At 33.2% G+C, this 26,299-nt stretch overlaps 2 protein-coding genes across 6 annotated transcripts in view; one reads left to right on the top strand and one right to left on the bottom strand.

Moving 5' to 3' along the window:
* Window positions 1–5,295, top strand: LOC148303771 (transmembrane protein 14 homolog). Of its 2 annotated transcripts, none has more exons than XM_088269425.1 (5): window positions 1–54; window positions 179–276; window positions 1,826–1,873; window positions 3,202–3,292; window positions 4,769–5,295. In XM_088269425.1, exons 1-5 carry the CDS (start codon window positions 14–16, stop codon window positions 4,881–4,883), a joined length of 393 nt encoding a protein of 130 aa, XP_088125551.1. In that variant the 5' UTR covers window positions 1–13; the 3' UTR covers window positions 4,884–5,295. The 2 variants fall into 2 exon arrangements, with proteins under 2 accessions (XP_088125551.1, XP_088125552.1); XM_088269426.1 differs by having other exon boundaries at window positions 26–110.
* A 10,213-nt stretch (window positions 5,296–15,508) lies between these two features.
* Window positions 15,509–26,299, bottom strand: part of sona (sol narae metalloprotease) — a 171,243-nt gene continuing 160,452 nt past the window's right edge. For 2 of the 4 annotated variants that reach the window (XM_088269387.1, XM_088269388.1), the window contains exons 14-16: window positions 23,811–23,917; window positions 18,012–18,720; window positions 15,509–16,412 (exon numbers count right to left, since the gene is read on the bottom strand). In XM_088269387.1, the coding sequence (XP_088125513.1) occupies window positions 18,024–18,720; window positions 23,811–23,917 (804 nt within the window). In that variant the 3' untranslated portion in view covers window positions 15,509–16,412; window positions 18,012–18,023. The remainder of the gene's footprint in view (window positions 16,413–18,011; window positions 18,721–23,810; window positions 23,918–26,299) is intronic. The other 2 variants (XM_088269389.1, XM_088269390.1) reach the window with 1 other exon arrangement.

Below are 26,299 nucleotides of genomic sequence, written 5' to 3' on the forward strand. Positions count from 1 at the left end.
GCTAATATAATCTATGATTTTATCCACAAATTTTCTGACGTTTCTTCCTGACAGGTTTGTGCCGCTTTCATTATTTGAATAAACATCTTGTAGGCCGCGATGTTCGACTGGTACGTTTTTATCGGCTTTATCTGACAGAATATTATTATGTGTAAGTACCGTAAATTTTATTTTTCAGCCGCACGTTTAAATATCCTCGAAAAATGGCCGACTTTATTGGATACGCCTACGCAGCTGCAGTCACCGCCGGAGGAGTCCTGGGATACGTGAAAGCCGGTAAGAAAATTTACACATATTTAAATTTGAAATAAAATATATCGGTCAAGTCGATCGGCATCAATGTTTATAATGAGGAATTTAAATTTTCCAAATTATATTCGATAATTTTTGCGTACCACAACATTGTAATTCATGTTTTGTCTTTGTTTTTTTCTGACGAAATTCTTATTATGTAATTTACGTTATCAGTTTATTTATATTTTATTTTGATAAGAAATTAATTAAATGTTTATGAACACACACACACATACATAAATTAATATACGTGATTTCAAATACATGATACTTTTACATAATTGTAAAAAATATATGAATATAATTACGCTATCGAAATTCATCCATTATTTTTTCGTAAAATGAAAAATAAAAAGAACAACAAACTATTATTGTAGATATATTGTTAGAGGGAAAAGCATAAAAACTTTTACATACTGTTGGTATACAGTGGGAGACGCTTATAAGTGTTATATTTCTTTATTTTCAATAGAGTGTGAGAGACGCCAAAAAATCATTTTTCCTTTTTTTACGGCCGTCGCCATTTTTTTTACATACTAAATATAATACATATAATAATTGTTGTGTAAAATAATAATCTCTTTTTAAGTATATTAAACAAGGATGAACATATTAGATGAGGAATTATACTCATTTATTTATTGATTTGGCGTTTAATTTGTAGAACTCCATTTTAATTTATGTATTAATTGTTAAAACACAGATTTTTTCAGTCTACTAAGATGTATTTTATTGTTAAAAAACACATACAAATTAATATGGTGACAATTGTTTCGCCTAGTTATAGCATTTTGAAACGAATAAAACTTAGTAGAATCAAAAAATCTGTTTTTGATTTAGCAATTAATAATAATAATAATAAAACCCTTATCCGCACCCCAATGGTGCATAGGGCACTGTGTCATATTAACCCAGTGTTATCTTGATCGTTTACACATGAAGGAAAGGTGATCAGCCCTCCGCTTCAGGTACCAGTCCAGGGTGATATTGAATAAATATTACAGTGAAAAAATCACGATATTTATTTTACCCCCCTTGGGAATCGAACCCGAGACCTCCAGAACGGTAGCCGAGCGTGCTGACCATTACACTACGGAGGCAATTAATACATATAATTTATATTTGAAGCACAAACTTTGTGATTTTCCATTTTATAATTAAAATGTAACTTTGTTTTAAAATCACTATAAATATTTTATTATAACTTAATTATAATGTCTACCGGTTTCCAAGCTAACCGCTTCTTTATCAAGACTGATTATCACTGATCAAGTCTTGATACAGAAGCGGTTAGCTCTGAAACCGGTAGACATTACAATTAAGTTATAATAAAATATTTTATTGTGATTTTAAAACAAAGTTACATTTTAATTAATTAATACTTAAATCATACATCAGCCTGAAATATTGTAATTATTCTTAATATTTAATATTTTTCATTTTCTTTTATTTTATTTCATTATTTTCTCATCATATTATGAGATATTATGTAAACAAATACATTCTCACCTTTACTTTTTATATATTTTAGGATCAGTACCATCATTGACCGCGGGACTGTTCTTTGGAACTGTTTTAGGTTTGTAAAGTTTATTATATTATCTATCAAAACATTTATCATGTGTTATAAAGTTGTTGCTGTTAGTGCGGTGATTCAGGTAGGTCCCCAAATTTACAGCAGACCTGTCAATCTGTCTAGTTGGCAACAGTGACGTGGCGGAGTCTATAAAAGCCCTTACTTGCAATTGCTCTTTTCGCGAGTGTTTTTGCCTGGAATTTTCACTCATGAATTACATGAAATTATAGTAACTTTAAACATAAAGAGTAAATTTACTCACGAGTAGGCATAGGATATGAAACTTATCAAGTTGAAGCCTGAGTAGGGATATGATAAACGGTGTTGCATAAGCCGTAGCTAGCAGAGTCATTTGGAAGTTAGGTAATTAAAAAAAAAAAAGTCAATCGCTCTCTTTTCACCTGCCCATTCGACCAACTGCATCCAGAGCCAAGCCTCTGCACAGCGAAATTATTTCCATCTTAATCCAGTCATTTTTATTCTTTAAATAGTGTTAGATTCCTTATCTTTTCATTGTATTTATAATTTAAATTAATAAACCCTTCCCTTACGGTGCTAAAAACTTATCTAAAAAAGTAATCTAAAACCTGCGTATACACTGCATTTACAACGTTTTTTTAGATTACTTTTAAGTGAAAACCTGCTATTTGAATTATTGTTATTTTTATTATATTTTATTATTGTATTGGGTTTCCAATAAATTAATAAAAGTGTTAAAAAATAAATAAGGTAAACAGTAGTATTATCAAAACCCCCCAGTTATTGACGCAACTGATATAGTTAAAACGTTTAGTGTTCTGCTTTTCCTGACTCCAAATAAATTTTTAAACTTGAAACCATAACATATTTCAGCTTTATAATTTTCAGTATTGAAATTATTTTACCATATTCTTGTAGAGTACTATTTGTTGCCAGTTATGACATCTGATACTACGTAGGTACTATACTACGATTGATCAAGGAAAAAAAGCACCTACTCGCGACTATCTCCAAAAGACACGCCGAATGGATCGGCCACGTGCTAAGACAAGAGGGTTTCCTGCACCAGATAATAGAGGGGACGATGGAGGGAATAAACGCCAGAGGACGCCCACGCCGACAATACCTAAGCGACTTATACGAAGACATGGGCTGCTCGACGTATGAGGAGCTGAAGAGGACTTAGGCGAAATATAATAATATATTCTCCGAATATATTAATATATACTCCGAAAATAGGCGAGAATGGTGAAAGATCTGTTGCTACAGACCAATCTGCAGGATTAAAACCAGAGAGAGATGACATCTGGTGGTAGAAAGCAGCATTAATTATATGCTTATCTTTATTTTAGGTTATGGAGCTTACCAGATGTCCCAAAACAGTAACAACTACGCTCTGAGTCTGGGAACGAGCACCGTACTGGGAGGCTTGATGGGCTATCGGTAAGTAAAATGACGCTGCCACGTAATAATAATAGTAATAATACTTGGCAGGATCAGGTCAATTAGAACGTAAACTCTGGTGGTGTCAAAAGTCTGCGTAATCGGAGGGCATGTATGATTAGATGTGAAGGAGGCGAGAAGTGTATGTCAGGACAGAAGATTATGGCGTTCCATCCTTTCTGTCTACCCCTGCGGAGATACGGCGTGATGGTAATAGTAGTAGTAGTAATAATAATAATATAATAAATATTAAAATCAGAGTGGCAATTGACGGGAGATAAATTTCCTTTGCTCTAGTTATTGGTCCATTCATATCTTCTGGCTTGTTTTCAAAACCTAATCAAAATGAGACCAAGTATATTGTCAACTTCAACAAACGAAAAATCCCCATTATTCGGAAACCTGTATTTATGAAGTAGAGTTTTTAAGTGGTATTACACAAAGTGAACGATGAATGATAAGCAGAGTGTTAGTCATTGTAATTTTTATAAGTGTGTGTGCGTGTGCGTGAGATGTTGATATTAGTGAAGATATACATATAATGTAGAGAAGGATAGTTTATAGATTTTTTTTTCACAAAGAGAAATATTTGTGTTTTTATTATTTACACAAATATTTCAATTTCATACTATTTCTGTGAGCCTAAGCGGCTCATTATTAGAAATAGGTATAAAATTGTGATAGAGTTGTTTCGAAACGAGAAACTCTGACCTAAGAGTCCGCGACACTAACCACAGGACCACAACCCGACATTTTCAGAGGATAATGTGTTACTACTACAGATTCGATTTTAAACACAAATTTGCTGCAATTGAATATGTCAATTTGGTGAACATCTTCCCTTAACATCATTGAGTCCTTATTTATACCTACCTACCCACTACTCACTGGCAATACTGTACTGCCAATTTTTGTCATGTGCTCAGAATCAGATGATCAAATTATGCATAGTAAAAAACACATATAACAACATTAATAAACTTCATGGAGTACAGGGGCAGTTTTAAAACCCCAAAACACGCCAGCTCGCATCTACTACGTTGAGTATTTATACTTACCTTGCCGCCGCCATGGAGTACCTAGCTGCCAAGGTGCTGGAAATCCCCATCAATGCATCCAATGCATCAACAAAGAGACCAGCATTACCTCCGCCATCTGCAGTTGAATATCCACAATGACGGGACCTTAACAAGCTGCTCTCCGGCATTACCATTACACAGTGAGGCGTCCTGTCCAACATCTTGGCCATGCTCCAGCTCAAGAAGACCGAGAAGAAAGCGCAACAATACGGCGGCTCCACTTTCCTGCCTTCAGACTCAGCCGATTGATGACGTTTTTCATTAATATGTTATTTTAATTTTCTCCCATTATCATTTTCATATCATAATCCATACCTGTATAAGCGCCCTTGAGGTAGTTTTTTATGAAAATGGCGCTATATAAATCATCCAAGTTTATTATTATTTATGTTTCTAGCTACTACACCAGCGGTAGATTCATGCCCGCTGGCCTTGTCTGCGTTCTCTCGGTGGCCATAGTCGCCAGGATTCTGTTGAAACAGAACAGCGCTCTAGGAATGAGATCTCCGTAATGGCATCATCAGCATTCCACAGTTTTATTTTTAAGTGTACTTTTTTTCCCACAATAAACGCAAACACGTACAGTAATACCCTGCTTGACACACTAAGGACAGGCGCTGGCATTGGAATTCAATAATTGTGCACATACAGTTAAGACCTTAATAAAGAGATTGGTACATAATATTCATATAAAAACATATGGTATTTGGCCCGGTATTCGCTGAGTCGCAACTTAATTTTCTCTAAATCCAGGTAACATTTTATATAATTGATATTTTTCTCAAAACACCGTTTTTACATAGAAAAAATAAGTTTTTCCTCAAAATAATTATATGGTTTTGATAAGAAAAGAGTTATTGAAAGGTAAGCAGTTAAAAAATATATATAAAATATATTTTCTACACATATTTAAAAAAACAAAAAGATATTAAATATATATTTTTAAAAAAATTGAGCGTGAAGACATGTGAAGCCCTGAGCGCGGCTGAGTGCTTTCTGATTTGAATGTTTGAGACAAGCTTGAGATCTCAGCCTTAAATAATTCCTTCTTTTCTGACTTTGAAATGAGGCCGGCGCAGAAGGTAAAAATACCCTTCCCGTCCTTAAGCATCAATCGACCCAACGGGTAGAAATACCTTTACCGTCCTTAGTGTGTTAATGTCTTCTGTGCGTGTCATGTCATATCTCCCTTACGTCGGCTATCACTTGAGAGTAATTGTCCTTGAAGCTCTAAACAGCGCCTCGGCAGTCCTGATCCCTGTCCAATCTCATATATTCCGGAACCAGGAGATCTGACTCCGCTTAACGCCACTCCTATTTTACTAAAATGCTGTTTTAATAGCAAGATTCAGTGATTCATCAATGAAAGGGAAAATGTAATATTTTACTTGGGGATTTTGTAATATTTATACTAGACTCCTACTCAGTTTATACCGTACAGGTCGTGTGTAAGGTGTGTGCATTCCCAATAACTTTATATATGGACTACAATGCTGTTTTTGTCGTTTGAAATGCATTAGTTTTTGTATATAAAATGGCAGATATTTCTGCAAGGAAGTGTGTTATTTTGCTGTACCATCATTTATACATATGGAATATAGACCTCGCTTAGCGCTCGTTTCGCGCGCCGTTTTTCTGGCACGGTATTACTGTATCAATGTTTTGTCACTACCACATAAAAAATATGAAATCACAGGAGTTCAGGTGTAATTCTAGCATCATAGTATAAAATTATTGATTTAATTAAAAATATATTCATATATGTATTATCTTCTTTCTTTCACTATATTTAATATATACAGGTAGAAGCTTGTTGATTCATTCAACTCATTTGAATGTTGCCATAGTAGAAAAATATATGATTCTTGTACGTACCTCCAATAAATTTTTCATACATATTTTTTAATAAAAAATAATATTATTTATATTTTTATACCATTTTATATTGGCCGCTACAATAATAAATATAAATTAATTTACTGGAAAAAAAATTCAGTCTGTTAGATACTAGATTCAAGACTGTTTCAAAGATACTTATTTTTATTTATGATCATCATTAAAAAAAAATCACAAAATAATAATAGTTTTTATAACATCCATATTCAATGTAGTATATGTATTGTGAAAGATTAGTTCATTTGAACTTAAAGAACGCAAATTGCCTTATTATTTATTCAGCATTTACTTTTTACAATTCCATTATCTATGTATATTAATTTTTAGTTTATATATTAATATAAAACAAACCACCATCTATGATTCTGCTGAATTTATTATATTCGCTGTGACAGCTGTTTTGCCTGTGAGAGCGTTATCAAACTGTGACAAATTTAACTGCATTTGAATTTTTTCTTGAAATTCATTCATACACGGGAAAAATGTCAATGACCTCCTGCAAACTAAAAAGTGATAAATAAATCTACCATCTCGTCATTAACCAACTCAAATAAATTCGGCAGAATCTTAAATTTTGTCTGCGAAATAGATTCAAAATATATGCTAACTATTTTTGGGTATCAAAATTTTTATGTATTTTACAGCATTTTGTAAATCAGACAGTTTGTATCTAATGCATCCATATTTCATATAAGTGATGCGCATTATATATTTGGTGTTTTAGTGCTGAAGAGTCTGATCATGCTTCTAGATAGTTCTATCTAAGATGTATGGCACTAAAACGGTTAGTTTTATTTACTTTTAAATGGCAAATATTTTGCAGGTGTATTTAAGATTTATTTTGTTTTTTATTTGGTGGTTGTTATTTTTAAATGTAATGGTTTTTTTTTAATAAATGTTGTTTTCGTGAATCCTTTTTGTTTTATTGTACTTTGGTACCCCAAGCAAAAACCTCAAATATTTTAAAAATAAGCGAATACTGAGTGAAAGGTGGCATGACTTTGTCAGGAATTAGGATGTGAGAAGAACCCAGCAACCTTTATATTGGAAGTCCTAAAAAGAAGTTGGACATTGTTGGGACATGTCCTGAGAGCATCAACCCCTCATATTCCATCTTCCAACTTTGATTCCGGCATTCCGGAAGACTGCTGACGACCATTCAGCGACTGTGGATTATGGATTATTGCGGCTGTTTGGCGTAACACAGCTCGAAGCATTCTTATAACTAGTTTCTATCATATACAATCACAGATTTTGCTCTATCTCTTTCCTTTACCGAGATATTCATTATCCAAATAGTCTCAAAATTGTATTAATTTGATACATGTTTTGGCAAAAAGCATCATTTTAAGTTAACTATAAACTCATTTATCCCAAAACTACTGTTTTTAACTTGCGGCTTTTTGCCTTTGCACATTAGTAAATAAGTAATAATTAGTAATAAAAAAGTATCAAGTTTGCAAAAGTAAAACAATTTTTTTTTTACATAATATTGTATATTTTTTTATTTAAAAATAATTATCACAAATATAAACATTAAAAATTATTCAGTGGGCAGATAATTATCGTCAATACTTGACGTGAAAATAAAATTTCTAATAATTAATAAACATAGATTTTTATAATACAATCGGGTTAACCTCAAAAAAACATGTAAAATTCTCCTTCTATTCTTACAAAAATTGATCCAATCACAACCTTATTTTTAATTTACAAGAAAATATTAAATTTTAGATGAACGTTTCAAAAAATTGAATCATTTAAAACCAAGATAAATTGACTGATAGAAAAGTTAATATAAATCTATCACAAATAAAGTATGAAATATTTTGTATGAACACTTTAACTACAAATTGTATTTAATTACTACTGTGACAGTTACTGCAAAAAATGCACATTTGAAAAATGGCTAAAAATTTTTATTTATGCAGTTGGTAGAATTCCATATTGAATTGTTGGGTAATGACTCAATAATTATCAAACACTCGGTCTTAATAAGACGAAACGCGTCACATATTATCATATATATGTAAATAAAAGTAGAATTCAATCCAATACCCGTGTTTAATTTTGGATATATTACCCAACAATTCATTAATTTTTAACTGTAGAACCCAGAAAATCCGAAATCCCGGAAAATACAAACAAGATTTTGAAGAAAAACACGCAAAGAATGAAGAACACATTAAATTATAAGTAAAACACTTGTTTTTACCACTCGAGTATTATATTTTAGCGACTAGTTTCGGAAGCTACAGATGCTTCCATCTACGGGTTTGAATATAAAATAGATCATGGGTTGGCAACCTGCGGCCCGCGGGCCGCATGCGGCCCACGAGACATCTTGGTGCGGCCCGCGAGATTCTCGCCGCAACGCACATGACGGACGATATTATACACAATCGAGTGAAAGGAAGCGAGAAAGGGAGCGAAGGGAATCTCATTGATTTTATTAAATACAATAAATGTCGTTAAAATATACACTTAGCGTTTTATTTTTAAAACTAAAATATTTGTACATAAATATTGTATGTATACCTACTGCAAGTGCGGCCCGCACTGATCCCCATGAAAAATATTTGGCTCTTTTACAACAAAAGGTTGCCGACCCATGAACTAGATGGAAGCAAATGTAGCTTTCGAAACTAGTCGCTTAAATATAATACTCAAGTGGTGAAAAACAAACGTTTAATTTATAATTTAATCATGTCTCACCACAAAGTGAATGCTAAAACAATAAATAGAAAAACACATTTATTATTACATAAAATTATTATATATATATAAAATAATTTTATTTAAAAATTATTGAAAAGTTAATAAAGTATACAGTACTGAATTTGTTTGGTTACTCAAGTACTGAAATATTAGATTGAAATGTAAAAGATGTGTATAATGTAGCTACTATGTATAGTGTAAAGTACTATGTATCTACTGAATCAAAAAATTCTCGGATAATCCGAGCTTTTCCAAATCCTAATAGGCCACAGCCCCAATTAGTTCGGAATTCCGGGATTCCACTGTAGCAGGAGTTTTAAACAAAAATCTCAGTTCTCGATCTATGTTCCATATATTCAGGGCCACATATGCCATTTTGCTTTGATTTATAATATCCTCTAGTGGCATCTGTGGCCAAAATCTCTAAGTAATTTTGCTCCGAGTTTGTGTCAAGTTTCCCGATCAGTTATAACTGTCTTTTACAGAGTGTTATACGGCTGAGGGCTGTAGCTGTCATTTTTCAAATGAAAAGTATGAATTTGACTACTCTAGCCGCCAAAACCTTCTACTTTACACCGTTGCCTTTATTTGATAATATAATGTCATGCTTTAAGGTTGGTTTGGCAGTATTGCATGTGGTCTGTTACGCAAGTATTTTATTAATTCAACTTATAAAATAACATCTGGCATTAATTTGAAAATTTCCAATAAATAATCTATAAATTACATTCTATTATAAAAAATACAATAAAATAGAAATGCGTTACACTCAGTTAAAAGTAGATACTGTACTGATGATAATCAAATGGTATAATTTTTACATTTTTGCTTATCCAACATGATTTTTGAGCTTTTTTAAATGTATGAGATGTCAAAAAAGAGCTGAATATACAGGGTATTTAAGTGCTTCTTATGGCAACACTATATCTAATTTCTTTTTGGGGCAAAACACTTGAAAAAATAATCACTAAACAAAATACATGTTGTCATTACTTAGTGTTGCCATTGTAAAAAATATTTTTTACTTATGGTGTTTTTCTATTTTTGACAGTTGTAACACTTTTATAAATGGATTTCCTTATCATTTTAAATCAAATTCACCATTCAATGCTATGTTCATTTATTTTGTTTTGATATACAAAACATGGAAAATTAAAAATAATAAAAACTGATTTACAAATGTAAGTTGACTCATGCTGGCTGATACAATGTTGCCAAACTTAAACCACAGCATATATTTCATACAGAAGGCAATGTTTGTTAAATATAATTGAGAAGAAAAAAAACTTTATTTGAATACATTTAATTTTATAAATAAAGCAAATTAAATTGGCAGTTTTTTGCTTGAATTCATATTTCTAAAAAAACATATTTCAATACTTTACAATTTATTATGTACCTACGGTTAATTTAAATCCGCCACGATTCCTTGGATTAATTATCAAAATACAATTTAAATACTTTTCATTTTTGTTCGAAAAATTTACAAAATACTGATAATCGTATAATTTAAAACAAATGAAAAAAATAAGGCGAGTTAAAAATTACATTATAAAACTAATATATAATATTGTTTTTTCGAGGTAGCAACAACACATCATTTAGTTCAAAGTATTTTTTGAATGAATCGTTAATTTGGTAACTAATTTTTGTTTAATTTTGCTTATAAACCACTTTCATTGTCAGAATTTAGCATAAATATAATACAAAAGGCTTAAAATTAAAATGATATCTTACATTGCTGGGTTTTAAGACGTTTTTGACAAGACTGTATCTCGATTTTCTTCAAGTTTCAATTGAAAAACGATCTTAATCAAACCGACTTCAACTCTTCACTGTTCTTAATTCGTGACTTATTTTGAAATACCAAAATTGCAATTTAAATAAAACATCTTGACCGTTTGGGAACCAATATCTTAACACATTGGTTATGTCAAAGTTTGTAAAATAAATACAATTTGACGCTGGCGATATTAGATCACATTGAAAGAATGATGACAGAAAATAATTTGTATTATTTTTGTATGACAGTACAGTGACATCTATCGGCTACATTGCAAAGCGAGACAAGAAATTAGAAAAATCGAATATTTAAGACTTGTTATTTGTATATTAAGTTGAAGGAAACCGAAATTTACAAATACTGCACTGAGTGGATTGAAAAATGGAAGAAAAAAGTAAATTGGGTTTTCGGAAATGTTTTTTATCTAACATTTTTATTTAGGAACTGAATGAATAGTTAAAAATATAACATTTTAAATTTAGATTGAAAAAATCAAATATTTCCTTTTGAAGCAATGAACCTAACTGGTGTTCAAAGGCTAGCATTTGTCTCAAAACCATCGATTCCTGTGTTCTGTTCTGGACGACTTCTTTAGCCCAGTTGATGGCGATGTTAAAAGCTTTCATGGCTCCGGAAGGTGGAATTTGGAATGTGCAAAAGTCGGAGCTGTCAAATAGTTTGGATTACAGCTCGTTTCGGATTACAGAGCATTCGGATTAGCGAGCTGGCACTGTATATAGATAATGTCATCTTCTTCAAAGTTAAAAAGTGATTATTATCTAAACGGTTTGTAACTTACTCACTCTCTTTGTAACATAAAATTTGTTTATAATACAAGATAAAAGATGTCATAATTGCGCCACGTGGTGAAAAATGTCACAACTGATTTAAAATGCGGTGACTGGGTACAGTTTTAACAGACCAGCTGTCGTGTAAAGCATTTAAAACATTCAATAGTTTGAAGTCGCTACGGACAAATTACAAAGTACTTGCCTCTGAAAATATATACAAAAGTTGTCTAAGTATTGAAATATTTATTCGCTTCGATTCCGCGTGTCGGCGATTGACTTATTTTAAATTCATTTAAATCATTTTCGAAATAAATAAAAACAAAATAATATGCGAAAATACTGCGGAAAAAAGCAAATGTATCAAATACTTGTTTTACCAACTAAAGGATCAGGCAGTCTTCGATTAATGACCACTTGGTTTAATGTCAAATTTTGAACGGCCACTTTATTTAATGACCATGTTGTGTAATGGCCACTTTGCTTAACTATCACCTTGTTGAACGGCCACTGTATTTAACGACTGCTTTTACTTTAGCCATCATCAAGTACTAGCTCTCTAGTTTCATCATCATCGTTAATGTTATAAGATTTATTAACACATTGTTTGCGGGAAACGCTTAAAAGCGTCTTTTACATACTGTTGGTAGAGAGCGGGAGATGCTTATAAGCGTTCTATTTGCTTACTTTTGGTAGAGTGCGAGAGATGCCAAAAAACATTGTACAGATCAGAATTGGGTTTGCGGCTATTTGTGATTAGTATACTGAGGGTCGGGCGGCCGACTGTCTGAGTATATGTAATTAGCGTCGGGGTTGATGAAAAAACTGCCCGACAACAATGTGTTAATACATCAAAGAGTGGTCTAAGTGAGGAATTGATTTACTGGCCTATTTTCTTCATAACCGAGCTGGTTTAATAAAATTTGCTCACTAACCGAAGACTGCCCAAATCGTACAATTTGAATAATTGCAATGATCAATAGTCATTTCATTAATCTCAGTTTATTGTCACATCATTTTCGAATGTTTTTTTTCATCAACAATTAATTTTTTTAAATAAAATTAATTAAATCTAGTGTAACCGTAAAAAGGAATGATTTACATATTGCTTAAAATTTAAACTATATAGTTTTCGCAACTCGGTACAAAAATTCCCAAACATGTTGGAAAAAATTCTTCGTATTATAAAAATAATAGTAAAATTAATTGGCATTTTTAAATTATATTATTTATTTACAAATTACGGTGAAATCTCACTAATATAAATTTTGTTTTGCAACATTTTGAGTGTGTCCAAATACTTGTTCACATATCTGGATTATCTCCAATTAGGAGTTATTTTTTAAATAAATGTTGTAAATAAATAAACCGGTCAGATTATTAAAATATTTTCTAAATTCTGCTCTTGTCTGTCTTTGAAAATTTTAAGCACATAGAAGTTTAAGAGATTTAGGTGAGGATCTATTTGATAATATTTTTAACCGGATCCACGCGGCTCGCATAACCGTATGTGTTTTAACAGGACATGCCCCATACGCGGCTGACATAAGCGTTTGTGTTTTCACTTTGCTCCAAGTTTCGAACCTCAGTTCAACTTGGAGGGATTTTTTCATGGTGTGGAACTTTGGATAAAATAATACGTCAATCCTCGGCCTTATGACATCTGTTGAAATATCTGACTAATAATTTGTAACATCACAAGGATAAATAAAACAACAGATCCCTGATTTTTCTTGCGGTCGGTAATTAGTCCGCGCCATAATCATGCCCTATATCTGTCTCACTCTCGACGCTACGCATCGCCAGTGGGTAAGAGTGACACACGATGCGTGCTTTGATTTATTTATGTTACGATCTAATTTGTTTATATTACGATATATTTCAAGAATAATGTGACACACGTGTATTATAGAGTACCAATAAGGCACAATGAATCCCATTGAACGTTTTTGTTTAGGAAAATAAATCGTTTCTTAACTAAATACAAGATAAAAGTAATAATTTAAAAAACGTTATTTAGTAATAATTTATGTGTTTTAACAGGACATGCCCCATACGCGGCTGACATAAGCGTTTGTGTTTTCACTTTGCTCCAAGTTTCGAACCTCAGTTCAACTTGGAGGGATTTTTTCATGGTGTGGAACTTTGGATAAAATAATACGTCAATCCTCGGCCTTATGACATCTGTTGAAATATCTGACTAATAATTTGTAACATCACAAGGATAAATAAAACAACAGATCCCTGATTTTTCTTGCGGTCGGTAATTAGTCCGCGCCATAATCATGCCCTATATCTGTCTCACTCTCGACGCTACGCATCGCCAGTGGGTAAGAGTGACACACGATGCGTGCTTTGATTTATTTATGTTACGATCTAATTTGTTTATATTACGATATATTTCAAGAATAATGTGACACACGTGTATTATAGAGTACCAATAAGGCACAATGAATCCCATTGAACGTTTTTGTTTAGGAAAATAAATCGTTTCTTAACTAAATACAAGATAAAAGTAATAATTTAAAAAACGGCAAAATACCGCCGCGTACGGGCGTCTCTTAGGAACAGAGTTAACGCGGTTAAAAGGTTAAGAGATATAAGTGAGGATCTATTTGATAATATTTTTAAGGACTTTTCATTACAAGGTCAAATTTTCAACAGAAATATTTTATACATTGAAAGCATCTTTGTATGGTAATATTACACACTCCTTATCATTCATCGTTCACTTTGTGTAGTACCACTTAAAAACAGTACTTCATGACTTGATCATGGAATGATTATTTCAAAACCGGTAGTCGTGAAGTAGTGTTTCAAGTGGTATTACACAAAGTGAACAATGAATGATAAGGAGAATGTTTTTTTCTTCAACAGAAATACTGAGTGCGGCCAATGATGAGATGTCATCTGTCATCAGCTTTCTCAACAGAAACGAAGAATATTTTAATACAAAGGAAATATAGTTTTGACAGTATGAATTTACAGGACTTACGACCATTGGCTGGCTTAAATGATCACCTTTTCAAAAGCAAAAATAAAATGCTATATTATTTTGAAAATTTTATAAAAATCCCGCCGTAGATGGTCTATGGTGGCGTTCTATCCTCTGGGGTGACCATGAAGTTGGGTCAAAACGGGTCGATGGTTCAAAAACTCAATTAACTCGATTTCACCGTATTGAGAAAGATAAATTATGTACCTACTTTGCCACATATCTTAAATAACAATAACAATCCATTCTAAAACTCTTTGCGTACCTTTGCACGTCGACGCAATACTGCCGCGCTAAGCGCATAGGGGGTATCTACATTCTATGCTAACAAATTATTCTTCTCCGAACCCTTATCCGCACCTCAGTGGTGCATAGGGCACTCCATCACATAAACGCACTGTTATCTCGACCGTTAACACATGAAGGAAAGGTGATCAGCTCTCCGCTTCAGGTACCAGTCCTACAGGGTAATATTGAATAAATATTATAGTGAAAAAATCACTTATATTTATTTGACCCCCTCCCCCTGGGAATCGAACCCGGGACCTCCAGAACGGTAGTTGAGCATGTTGACCATTACACTACGGAGGCGGACATAAATAACAAAACTAGTCATTTTACACTTTGATCTTCCAGCCTGCAATATTTATCAGGAGGTTATATATTTTCAGTGGTTCTTTATGGTGACCAAAACCAACTACGGACTCATATTTGATCTATCACAACAAAGAATGAAGCAACAGATAATTAACCCTTACTGGTCCAATGTGGAATCTCATTCGACATGGATTTTTTGCTCTTAGGTCCCATGTCGGATGTTATTTGACATTTTTTTCATCATTAGTATTATTTATTTAAATTCCAAGCTTACATTTTTGTCACTCGTATCTATTACAACAGTATGTGGAGCGAAGGATAAAAGATTTTTTCAAATTGGAATGTAACTGTCTACCTAGATTTTATTTTTATTTCGGGGGACCGGAAAGGGTTAAGAGTTATATTTTTATACTAATAAAATTATGTACTGCAAAATGATCTTTATCCGCACTCAATAGTGCATAGGATAATGCATCTCATTGACACAATTTTCAAGGGAAACATATGTGTTTTTATTATTTACAAAAATACTTTCTATTTCATATTATTTCTGCGAGCCTAAGCGGCTCATTATTAGAAATAGGTATCAAATTGTGGTCGAATGGGTTCGAACCGAGAAACTCTGACTCAAGAGTCCGCGACACTAACCACGGGACCACAACCTGACACAATATTCTTACTTTTATTTTTTTTTCATTTTAATTTATATCTGCATACGCCATATGAACCTTAGAGACTTGCACACATCATTTCAAGGTTCACAGACTGTGTACAGACACACAAAATTTAAAACATGATAAAAACATGTTTTATTCTTCATTCGTATTATTTAAAACATGATGTTACTGAATACTATTAAAAAACGATTCATAGTGATTTCTGACGAGTCGCCACTGTAAACCTACTCAGTGTATTGTTTTAAAACTGTCTATGAAAGCAGCAGATGTGGCTGTAATATATTTCTTTTACAAATCTGAATTGATTTATTGAAAAATCTGAAATGTCAGTTACCCCCCTGCACTTAGATCGACAAAACAACTTAAAATACATAATTATTTCTACTATTGCAATCTCCGTCCAGCGTTTCACTGTGTCCATAGTTATGTAAATATGCCTTCTATATAACTGAAGACATTTTTCTTACGTTTAAATAATTCATAATCCCTCCGTTCCACCAAAACTCAATGTCTGTGACTGGCACAGATGGGTAGTGACACTTGGCAGCCATTTGCCTTCACTCTCTCGGGATATTTAGTGACGTCCGCTAGAAAATAAGACAGGATTATTAAAATATTGATTTATGACTTTTTTTACAAAAATGTTAGAAATTTTAGTAAATAACCACTCATTGAGATTTTAGTGTACCGGTTTTGAGACGTACGCGTGTCTTTGTCAGGATAATCACTATACCAGCATGCAAACCGCACTACACGTCACTACCATAGCGCTATTCACACACTTATTATTATTCAGCTATTCAAAATGTTAATTACATGCGTTTTTGGTCGACCCGAGGACCAACATATGCACTAAGGATTGCAGAACAACATGCACTAAAGGCCGAAGTCTGACATGCACTAAGGACTTTTGACAAACATCCTTAGTAGACGTCAGACCTCGGCCTTTAGTGCTTGTTGTTCTGCAGTCCTTGGGTCGACCAAAAATTACATGTGATTAATATTTTATGCAGTTGTGAATAAGTGTGTGAATGGTAGTTTACTATTGTTTGCATGCTGGTATAGTGATCGTCTTGAAGAAGAGATAGATTCGTCTCAAAATCTGTAGACTAAAATCTGGGTGAGTGGTTATATACTAACATTACTGACATTTTTGTTTAAAAAATAAGTAAATAAAAGACAAACCTTTTACTTTAGTAAATAGATATGAATAATAATAAATATTGATTTATAAATTGGTAGACAAGGCAAATGTTGTATTTGTTATTTATCTTTGTTTGATTTTTTATTAATCTTTTACTTGATAAATACCAAAATTTATCCTAGCCTAGTGTGTCACCTGTTTCGATGCATTCGACATTATAATCAAACACCATGACTGATAGCATGCTACATTTACATTGAAACACGTGTCACAATAGATTTGAACAAAAAGTGGTTTTTACCAAGTAAAATAAAATTTGATATTACCACAAAGTGACTTAAACAGTGATGAAAATTAATGAAATTAATAATTTCATAATGTTCATAGCTATTTTCCTTGAATTATCTTTAAAAAATATATTTTACTTGAGTTATTAACATCAATGTTTTAATGCAAATTTGGTCACATTTGAGTTGCGTAAATGAATTTTGTAAAAATATGAGGATCGGTCGTTGGAAATCATTTCTCAATTTAATAATATTCAAAATGGCATATAACAATTAAATACAGATGTATAGTATTGTAAAGTTAAGTTAGTGCGAAAATTAGTCTTATAATATACTTACTATGTACAGTAATAATGAGATACAGAATGCTATATTATATGTATTATACAATCAGATAAGTTAGATACAAGAGTTATCACAAAATTTTGGTTATTGCAGAACGGTTACTCAATAGGATATATATGAAAATGTAGAGAGTAGAAACATCTACAGAGATGAGTTTTGAAGAGAACCGGATACAACGGAGTGAAGAACAGGAACAAAGAGACAATCTTGAAGTATTTTCAAATAGCGTCGAAGGATGAAAACAAGAACACCCCCTGCAGCGTCAGGAAAATTATGTCGAGAAGAAGATGATAGAGAATAACAGAAACTTCGGGAAGCATCGTGCGAAGTTTGAGAAGGGAAAATGCCAAGAGACAGTTTAGGACGGGCAAGAGCACACTTGCAGAGACATTTGAAACAGCATTTCTTACCCTCGGACAAACTCAGTGTCTTTGCACGGGAGCCGACTGCGACGCTTCCGCCCTCATGGTCTCATTGGAACCGACTACCGCTCCGACGGGATTATTGTGGGAAGCGTAATAAGACCCGATCGAATACGAGCGCTTGATGTTGTTGTTGGAAATCTCTCTGTACTTGGAAAGGTCAAAGTCGTAAGGGTTCTTCGTCGTCGTCCTGTTGAAGTAGTTTCTGAAGTCGAGCTTGCTGAAGAAGCCGAATTTGGGTCGGGCGGTGGCGGGTCGAACCGTCGTGGAAGACGGGATGACCGAGTCCGGTCGGGTCGTGGTCGAGTTGAGCTTCAGCTTGGAAAGGGTGGCAAAGTCTTTGAAGTCGTACGGGTTTTTGGTCGTGTTGAATTTGTAACGCAGGAAGAAGGGTATCTGCGTAGTGGAACTTGACGTCGAGTGGGAGGAAGAGGAGAGAGGAACGGTGAACTCTCTCTGCTTAGTCTCCGCCGTGTACAAGTACAACTGTCCCCTGTTTTGGGCGGGGTTGCCCGTGCTATACGCGGAGTAGGGGAACACCGACGGGTTGAACTGGCGCGTGGAGGGGATCGAGTTGTAGATGATCTGGTAAGAGGGGGGGGTGGTGAACGCGTATTGGTGGGGCGAGGGGGGGTAGTAGGGCTGGTAGGGGCCCCCGGCGCTGTTATACGCCAGCGTCGTCTGCTCATAGAGATACCTGTTTGCGAATTTCATCCATATATTTACATGTTAGACAGTTTAGCGCACTCCCGGGCACCGCCAGAGACGCACACACATACAAAAGAAACAAATGAGCTGTTCAAAAATAAATTGACCGCATACTTTTGAACGAGCAGTGTTCATAAGCTGATATGTGTCGTATCGTGCCAACCCGAGCACTGCTAGCGTGTTTCCACTTGTTAGCGTCACTTTAAAAAAAACAACCCAACTGAGCGCTATTTGATGTTTTTTTATTGGAAATTCTTCAAGAAATGACCTAATTTTATGATTCTATATTTCTTTTTTATTTTATTTTTATTGTTATAGTGGGATTTGTTTTTTTTTTAATATAAAGTTATGTTTTTAAAAAAAAAGTATTGCTTCTGTATTGTTTTTTTGAACTGGACAACTTTTGAATTTTGTTAACTGTTTAAATAAAAATAAAACCTTATATTCTAAGTTCTATGTTTATGTAGAGACTAGGGATCCTTTCGCTAACACTAAAATCACACCATTTTATTGCAGGGGCAGGCAGAGGAACATCATATACATACATATATATGTATTGGAATACATTATGTCAACTTTTGACAGCCATATTTTAGGTTCTGATTGATTTGGTCATGCTGAGACTTTCTTGGCTGTCCTCGTTCTGTTCTCCCATTAACATTACCCAAATAAAATTATTCTTTTGTCATCCATTGTCTTCACATATCCAAATCACCTATTACACAAACTGAATTTATTCAATACATTCGCAATTCGGCTCATTATTGATTGACATCCGTAGTGCATCAATTCTTGAAATTGTGTATATCGCTCACTCCTTTCAACAACGTCATATATAAAAAATTGTCAATTTCAGTTGTGCATGTTTTCGGAATGCCCAGAGAATGTACTATATCCCAGCAAGACGGCATATTTTTAACTTAACATTTACCCGCTACAGGGCAGAAAGTGTTGTTTTTGCATTTTGAAGAAAAGGATTTTTTTTTGTTTTTTTTTAAATACTAAATATTTTTCAAATGGAGAAAAAACATTCTTGTTTTACCTAAAAAGATCTGTTGCACAGTAAAAAGTTCAATAAGAGGCTTGATATTTATTTTGAATACATTGTATTATATTTTTAAACTTTAAAAACGATCTCCCGAAAAATCTAGTTTTTTGATATATCGCTCACTCCTTTCAAGAACGTCATAAATCAAAAATCGTCAATTTTCAGTTGTGCATGTTTTCGGAATGCCCAAAAAATGTACTATATCCCAGCAAAAGCGGCATATTTTTAACTTAATATTTACCAGCTACAGGGCAGAAAGTGTTGTTCTTGCATTTTGAAGAAGAGGTATTGATTAAATTTTTTTTTTAAATATACTAAATATTTTTCAAGTGGAGAAAAAACCTTCAGGTTTTACCTAAAAAGATCTGTTGCACAGTAACAAGTTATAAGTGGCTTGATATTAATTTTTAATTAATTGTACTATATTTTTAAACTTTAAAAACGATCTCCTGAAAAATCTAGGTTTTTGATATATGACATTGTTGAAAGGAGTGGGCGATATATGGATTAATTCAATAATATCTTTCATACAGTTGCAACTGCCATCTGTTGGCAACTATGTGAAGTAAATAGCTTTTCCTTTCTGACCATAGGTGAGAATTCTATAGATAATTTTTGTTTCTTTTGTATGTATGCAATGAAATCGTCTCTGCAATAGTTAGTAAAAACATTAAAACAATATACAACAAACAAATTAATTTACAAAAACATTTAAATTAAACATTGTTAGTATCTTAGATCTAAAACGGGTAAATCTTCATAACAATAGATAAAAAACAGACATTCCTAAGTAAAATTCAAAGGAGAGTGGGCAAATTGAGTACTTTATGAAACAATAATGGATACAGGACCCTCGGGAAGTAACCCCAAAACTTGTAACGCCAGTTGGTATGTTTGCTTCAGTCACATATCACACTGGGATGGGCCAATAAGGTGGCCCGGGAGAAGATGATGAAGATCTCCGACCTCATCATAAAAGTCTTTGTGAAACACAGATAGAGCAGACTGCTGTGTTGCAGTGTTGCAGTGTTGCAATTTTCAGCAAGCTAATTTCTCACATCGTCTCCCCAGTATTATTTATTAATTACGCTATATTTGTCCGCCTCCGTAGTGTAATGGTCAGCACGCTCGGCTACCATTCTGGAGGTCCCGGGTTCGATTCCCAAGGGGGGTAAAATAAATAAAAGTGATTTTTTCACTGTCGTATTTATTCAATATTACCCTGGACTGGAGGGCTGATCACCTTTCCTTCATGTGTAAACGATCAAGATAACACTGCGTTTATATGACGCAGTGCCCTATGCACCATTGGAGTGCGGATAAGGGTTTTATTATTATTTATTATATATTTTTACAGTACTTATTTTAATTTTTTTGGTTATATTATTTTATAATTTGTATGATGTTGTAAAAAAAAATATGGCTATTTTTAATTATATTTTATTTGGTGAATACCACTTTTTCTTAAAATCTATTGCATTTCACATCATCAGTATAAGATAGATATTACCACAAAATGACTGCCGAATCAATTAATGAAAATACGGCTAGCTAATTTTTGCGCCGGCCGCCTCTGCAGTATAATGGTCAGCACGCTCGGCTACCGTACTGGAGGTCCCGGGTTCGATTCCCAGGGAGGGTCGAATAAATATAAGTGATTTTTTCACTGTAATATTTATTCAATATTACCCTGGACTGGTATCTGAAGCGGAGGGCTGATCACCTTCCCTTCATGTTAATGATCAAGATAACACTGCGTTTATATGATGCAGTGCCCTATGCAGTGCGCCCACCGCTTAGTCTAGCCAGAATAAAATCATTATAATTGTCAATATTTTTTTCTTACATCAAAAACACAATTCATAAAGTATAATTTTGCCCATGTCCTTTGTAATTCTTAAAAAAAATAATTTAAAAACTCCGTGTTGCCATAAGTTACAATTAAAGAAATTAGTTCTTATACTAGTTTTTTTACTTGCAACACCATTTTTTTAATCATTTTGAACTAGCAACCTTTTACTTCATATACAAAGTTCAGAGTTTAAAACTTACATTTTTAACCTAGCAAAAGTATCACTTGTGACAGTACCACAATTAATAAATTACCTGTATTAACAGTAGTAAAATATTTATGATTAAAAATATATTTCCCATGCGCTATTGTAACATGCACAGATGCGTAAGTAATTTTTTTGTTACTGACATTTCTTGTTGGAACTGCATTTCACATGAGAATAAACCAACCATGTAAATAACTTTTTTTAAATTTATTTCACATTTTCGACAACTCACAGTATGCGATAGTTCACTAGAGACATCTATGTTGGAAAGTTTTTATTAAGCTATGATTCTTTCTATTTTTATGTAAGGTTCGACTTTTGGATTAAATTCACATACTTGAGAAAATCGCCTGAAAAACGATTTTATTGAACTCAATTGTTGGAAATCCTAGATATATTGATCAAACTCGTCACATAGTACATGTGAGTTCACAACAGCCATCTTTGTTGGAATAGGGAAAACTTTTTTTAAGCAAAGAGTCTTTCTATGTGATTTATTTCATTCTACCAGTGACCGTGTTTCGTTGTAACCGATATGATATATCGCTCACTCCTTTCAAGAACGTCATAAATCAAAAATCGTCAAATTTTAGTTATACATGTTTTCGGAACGTCCAGAAAATGTACTTATCCCAGCAAAAGAGGCATATTTTTAACTTAATATTTACCCGCTACAGGGCAGAAAATGTTGTTTTTGCATTTTGAAGAAAAGGTAGTGTTTAATTATTTATTTAAATATACTAAACATACTAAATGGTCAGCATGCTTGGCTACCGTTCTGGAGGTCCCGGGTTCGATTCCCAGGGGGGTTTAATAAATATAAGTGATTTTTTCACTCTAATATTTATTCAATATTACACTGGACTGGTACATGAAGTGGAGGGCTGATCACCTTTCCTTCATGTGTAAACGATCAAGATAACACATCGTTTATATGAAGCAGTGCCCTATGCACCATTGAGGTGCAGTAAGGGTTTTATTATACTAAATATTTTTCGAATGGAGAAAAAACCTTCAGGTTTTACCTAAAAAGATCACAGTAAAAAGTTCAATAAGTGGCTTGATATTTATTTTTAAAACATTGTGTTATATTTTTAAACTTTAAAAACGTTCTCCTGAAAAATCAAGTTTTTTGATTTATGACGTTCTTGAAAGGAGTGAGCAATATGACATGATGTCGGTAACAACGAAATCCGGTCACATTAAATAACAGTGGAAACAACCTATTTAATTGTTGGTTTATTCTTAATATATCCAGGGCTTTTATTTTCGGGATTTTATACTTATCAGCAAAAGTTTTAAAAACTGGCACTGGTGAGTAGTGATTTAGGTCAGATTTAGCCCTTGATTTGACTTTGCTGACAGAACATGAAATTGTAAATTTTTCCTGCATTCAATTTCAAAAGCAAACAAACAGTCACACCATTTAAATTCAATTAGAAAATTTCAGATATTTTCGGTTAACCCTTAATGGTCCAATGTCGAATCTCATTCGACATCGATTTTTTACTCTCAGGTCCCATGTCGGATGTTATTCCACATTTCTTTCATCATCAGTATTATTTATTTGAATCCCAAGCTTATATTTTTGTCACTCGTATCTATTACAACAGTATGTGGAGCAGAGGACAAAAGATTTTTTCCAAATGGAATGTGACTGTCTACCTAGATTTTTTTTAATTTCGGGGAACCGCAAAGGGTTAAGAGTTATATTTTTTTACTAATAAAATTATGTACTGCAAAATGATCCTTATTCACACCCAATAGTGGATAGGGTAACGTATCAAATTGACACAATCTTCGCGAGAAACATTTGTGTTTTTATTATTTCCAAAAATACTTTCAATTTCATTCTATTTCTGCGAGCCTAAGAGGCTCATTATTAGAAATAAGTATCAACCTAGATTTTTTTTTAATTTAGTGGGACCGGAAAGGGTTACATTGAGTTAGTCAGTTATTTCACAAACATACCTTTGTTTAGAGCTGTTTCCGTAGAATCGGACGTAGCTGGGAGTGAGTTGTGAATAATCAGGAATGGTGTTCTCGTTTTCCACAACGCAAATTCCATTTATACAGTGCTGGAATATAAAAAAAGATAATAAGTTAAATAAAACACAAATTTGTTTTTGACCACTTCTTGAAGGCAAGGTGCTTGTCAAAATTTAATTTTTAATTTGTTGCCGACGGATGTTAGAGGTCAAAATAAAACGAAGGCAAAATAAAGGAATGGGTCGATGATCAAGAGTTAATTTTATGAAAATTGTAAAATGTTTATATTCTTAATTTTTTTTCTTTTTTGTGTATATATTAGGTTAAAATCGTTATTAACAGTAAAAATTGTATTAAAAAAGAACTCCACCGACAAGACACACAAGGTGGCTTGGTGGGTCTCTGCAAAAAAAATGTTCTAAATATGTAAAAATTGTGATTTAAACAATTTTTTTTAAACCTCTGGCCCCGCTTATTCCCCTCCCTACAGATATCCATCTCATCCTGGCGAGCAGGAACCCAATTATGTACAGACTGTTAGTTGTTTTTTTTAAATTAAATGGAATAAATTTATAGTTTATCTTTATAATTTATAGTCTATCATATTTTATAATTAAGAATTCAATTAACTTGACATTGGCAAATGCAATGTATTACATGTGCAACGCCATTCTATATTTAAAAAAAAATTAATGTATACAAATAAAGAATAAAAAAAATAATTATAAAAAAATTAAAATACTTGTTCACAAATCTGGACTTAGGTGTTCTTTTCAAGTATGTTTATATTTGAGTTATTTCTAAGCTATTTTTGACTGCCAACTACGAGATAACTCTAGGATTGCGTTCTTTGTTAGAACGCCGCCTAGAAGTTATCTCCTACTGTGTTTACTTGCCATATTCCTGCAGCTACGATCAAATTCCTAGTATATCAGTGATAATATAGATTGATGGCGCATGGGAAGAGAAAAATAAATCAATGCTGGCTTACATGTACAGAAAATTTATTAATATTTATTTGTTTTCAATTAATGTTTTACATCGAAACACGTGTCACAGTCGATTTTAAGAAATAGTGGTATTTACTAAGTAAAACATTAATTAAAAATTGATAGATTTTACCACAAAGTGACTGCCGAATCAATTAATGAAAATATTTATTTGAATAGAAAATATAATAATGTACTATAATAAGCGTTTTCAATAATATTACATGATTAAATGAAATAGTCCGACTCCGTGGTGTTATGGTCAGCGTGTCTAGCTACCGTGCTGGAGGTCCCAGGTTCGATTCCCAGGGGGGGTGAGAATAAATATTAGCGAATTTACTTTCTAATATTTATTTAATATTACTCTGGACTGGTCCCTGAAGCGCAGGAGTGATTACCTTGCTTTCATATAATTAACAATGAAGATAACATTGGGACAATACGATGCAGTGCCCTATGCACCATTGGGTGCGGATAAGGGTTAGAGAGAAATGAAAATGGCTTTTTAGATCGGAATTATGAAAGTTGCCATGACAGTCAATGTGTTGATTATATTTTAGTTATTTTAAAACAACTCCTACATGGAAATAATCCAGATTTGCAAACAATTTGGACACCCTCAAAATGCTGTGAATTTAGTTATGTTGAAAATAAATTGCAAAGTCTGTTTTGAGAATATTGACATTAAAGACGCCTTCCATAGACTAAAAATCATTAGTTTTCAAGATGTTTTAAATTAAATTTCAGGCAACACTGAATGTCCTCATTAGGCATAGAGTTACACGCAATTAACATAACCGTTAAATTTAACATTTATGATCTGTTATGTATTAGATTTTCATACAAATTGGTGTGAATCATCAGACATAACTTTTTACGTGGGGAAGGCGTCATTCACTAAAAAATTACGTCAACAAACACCTGGGCAGTCTGGCTGTTGCGTTCCCATGTTTATTTGTACATAAATATAAATATTAATTGAATTATGCATTTATTGAATTTTGTATATATACTTGTATATATTTTGTATATATTTTGTCCGCCTCCGTAGTGTAATGGTCAGCACGCTCGGCTACCGTTCTGGAGGTCCGGGTTCGATTCCCAAGGGGGGTAAAATAAATATAAGTGATTTTTTCACTGTAATATTTATTCAATATTACCATGGACTGGTACCTGAAGCGGAGGGCTGATCACCCTTCCTTCATGTGTAAACGATCAAGATAACACTGCGTTTATATGACACAGTGCCCTATGCACCATTGGGGTGCGGATAAGGGTTTTATTATTATTATTATATATATACTTATTGTCAAAACGTATGTATGAGGCGTGTTACTGTATGGCTGCAAGACATGGTGCCTATGTGAAAGAGATAAGAATAGGCTGAATGCGTTGGAGATGTGGATCTATAGAAAAATGCTCGGGATATCCTGGAGAGACCACATCTCCAACGACGAGGTACTACTATTGATCGAAGAAAGA

Source organism: Brachycentrus maculatus, unplaced genomic scaffold, assembly GCF_059751285.1.
Source record: "Brachycentrus maculatus isolate JH-2025_06_01 unplaced genomic scaffold, ASM5975128v1 h1tg000349l, whole genome shotgun sequence".
Lineage (NCBI taxonomy): Eukaryota > Metazoa > Arthropoda > Insecta > Trichoptera > Brachycentridae > Brachycentrus > Brachycentrus maculatus.

Coding starts and splice junctions, on each gene's coding strand:
- LOC148303771 (XM_088269425.1), top strand. CDS start 14: ATGATTTTATCCACAAATTTTCTGACGTTTCTTCCTGACAG. Junction 55..178: donor CTGACGTTTCTTCCTGACAG/GTTTGTGCCGCT, acceptor TTTATTTTTCAG/CCGCACGTTTAAATATCCTC. Junction 277..1,825: donor CCTGGGATACGTGAAAGCCG/GTAAGAAAATTT, acceptor TATATATTTTAG/GATCAGTACCATCATTGACC.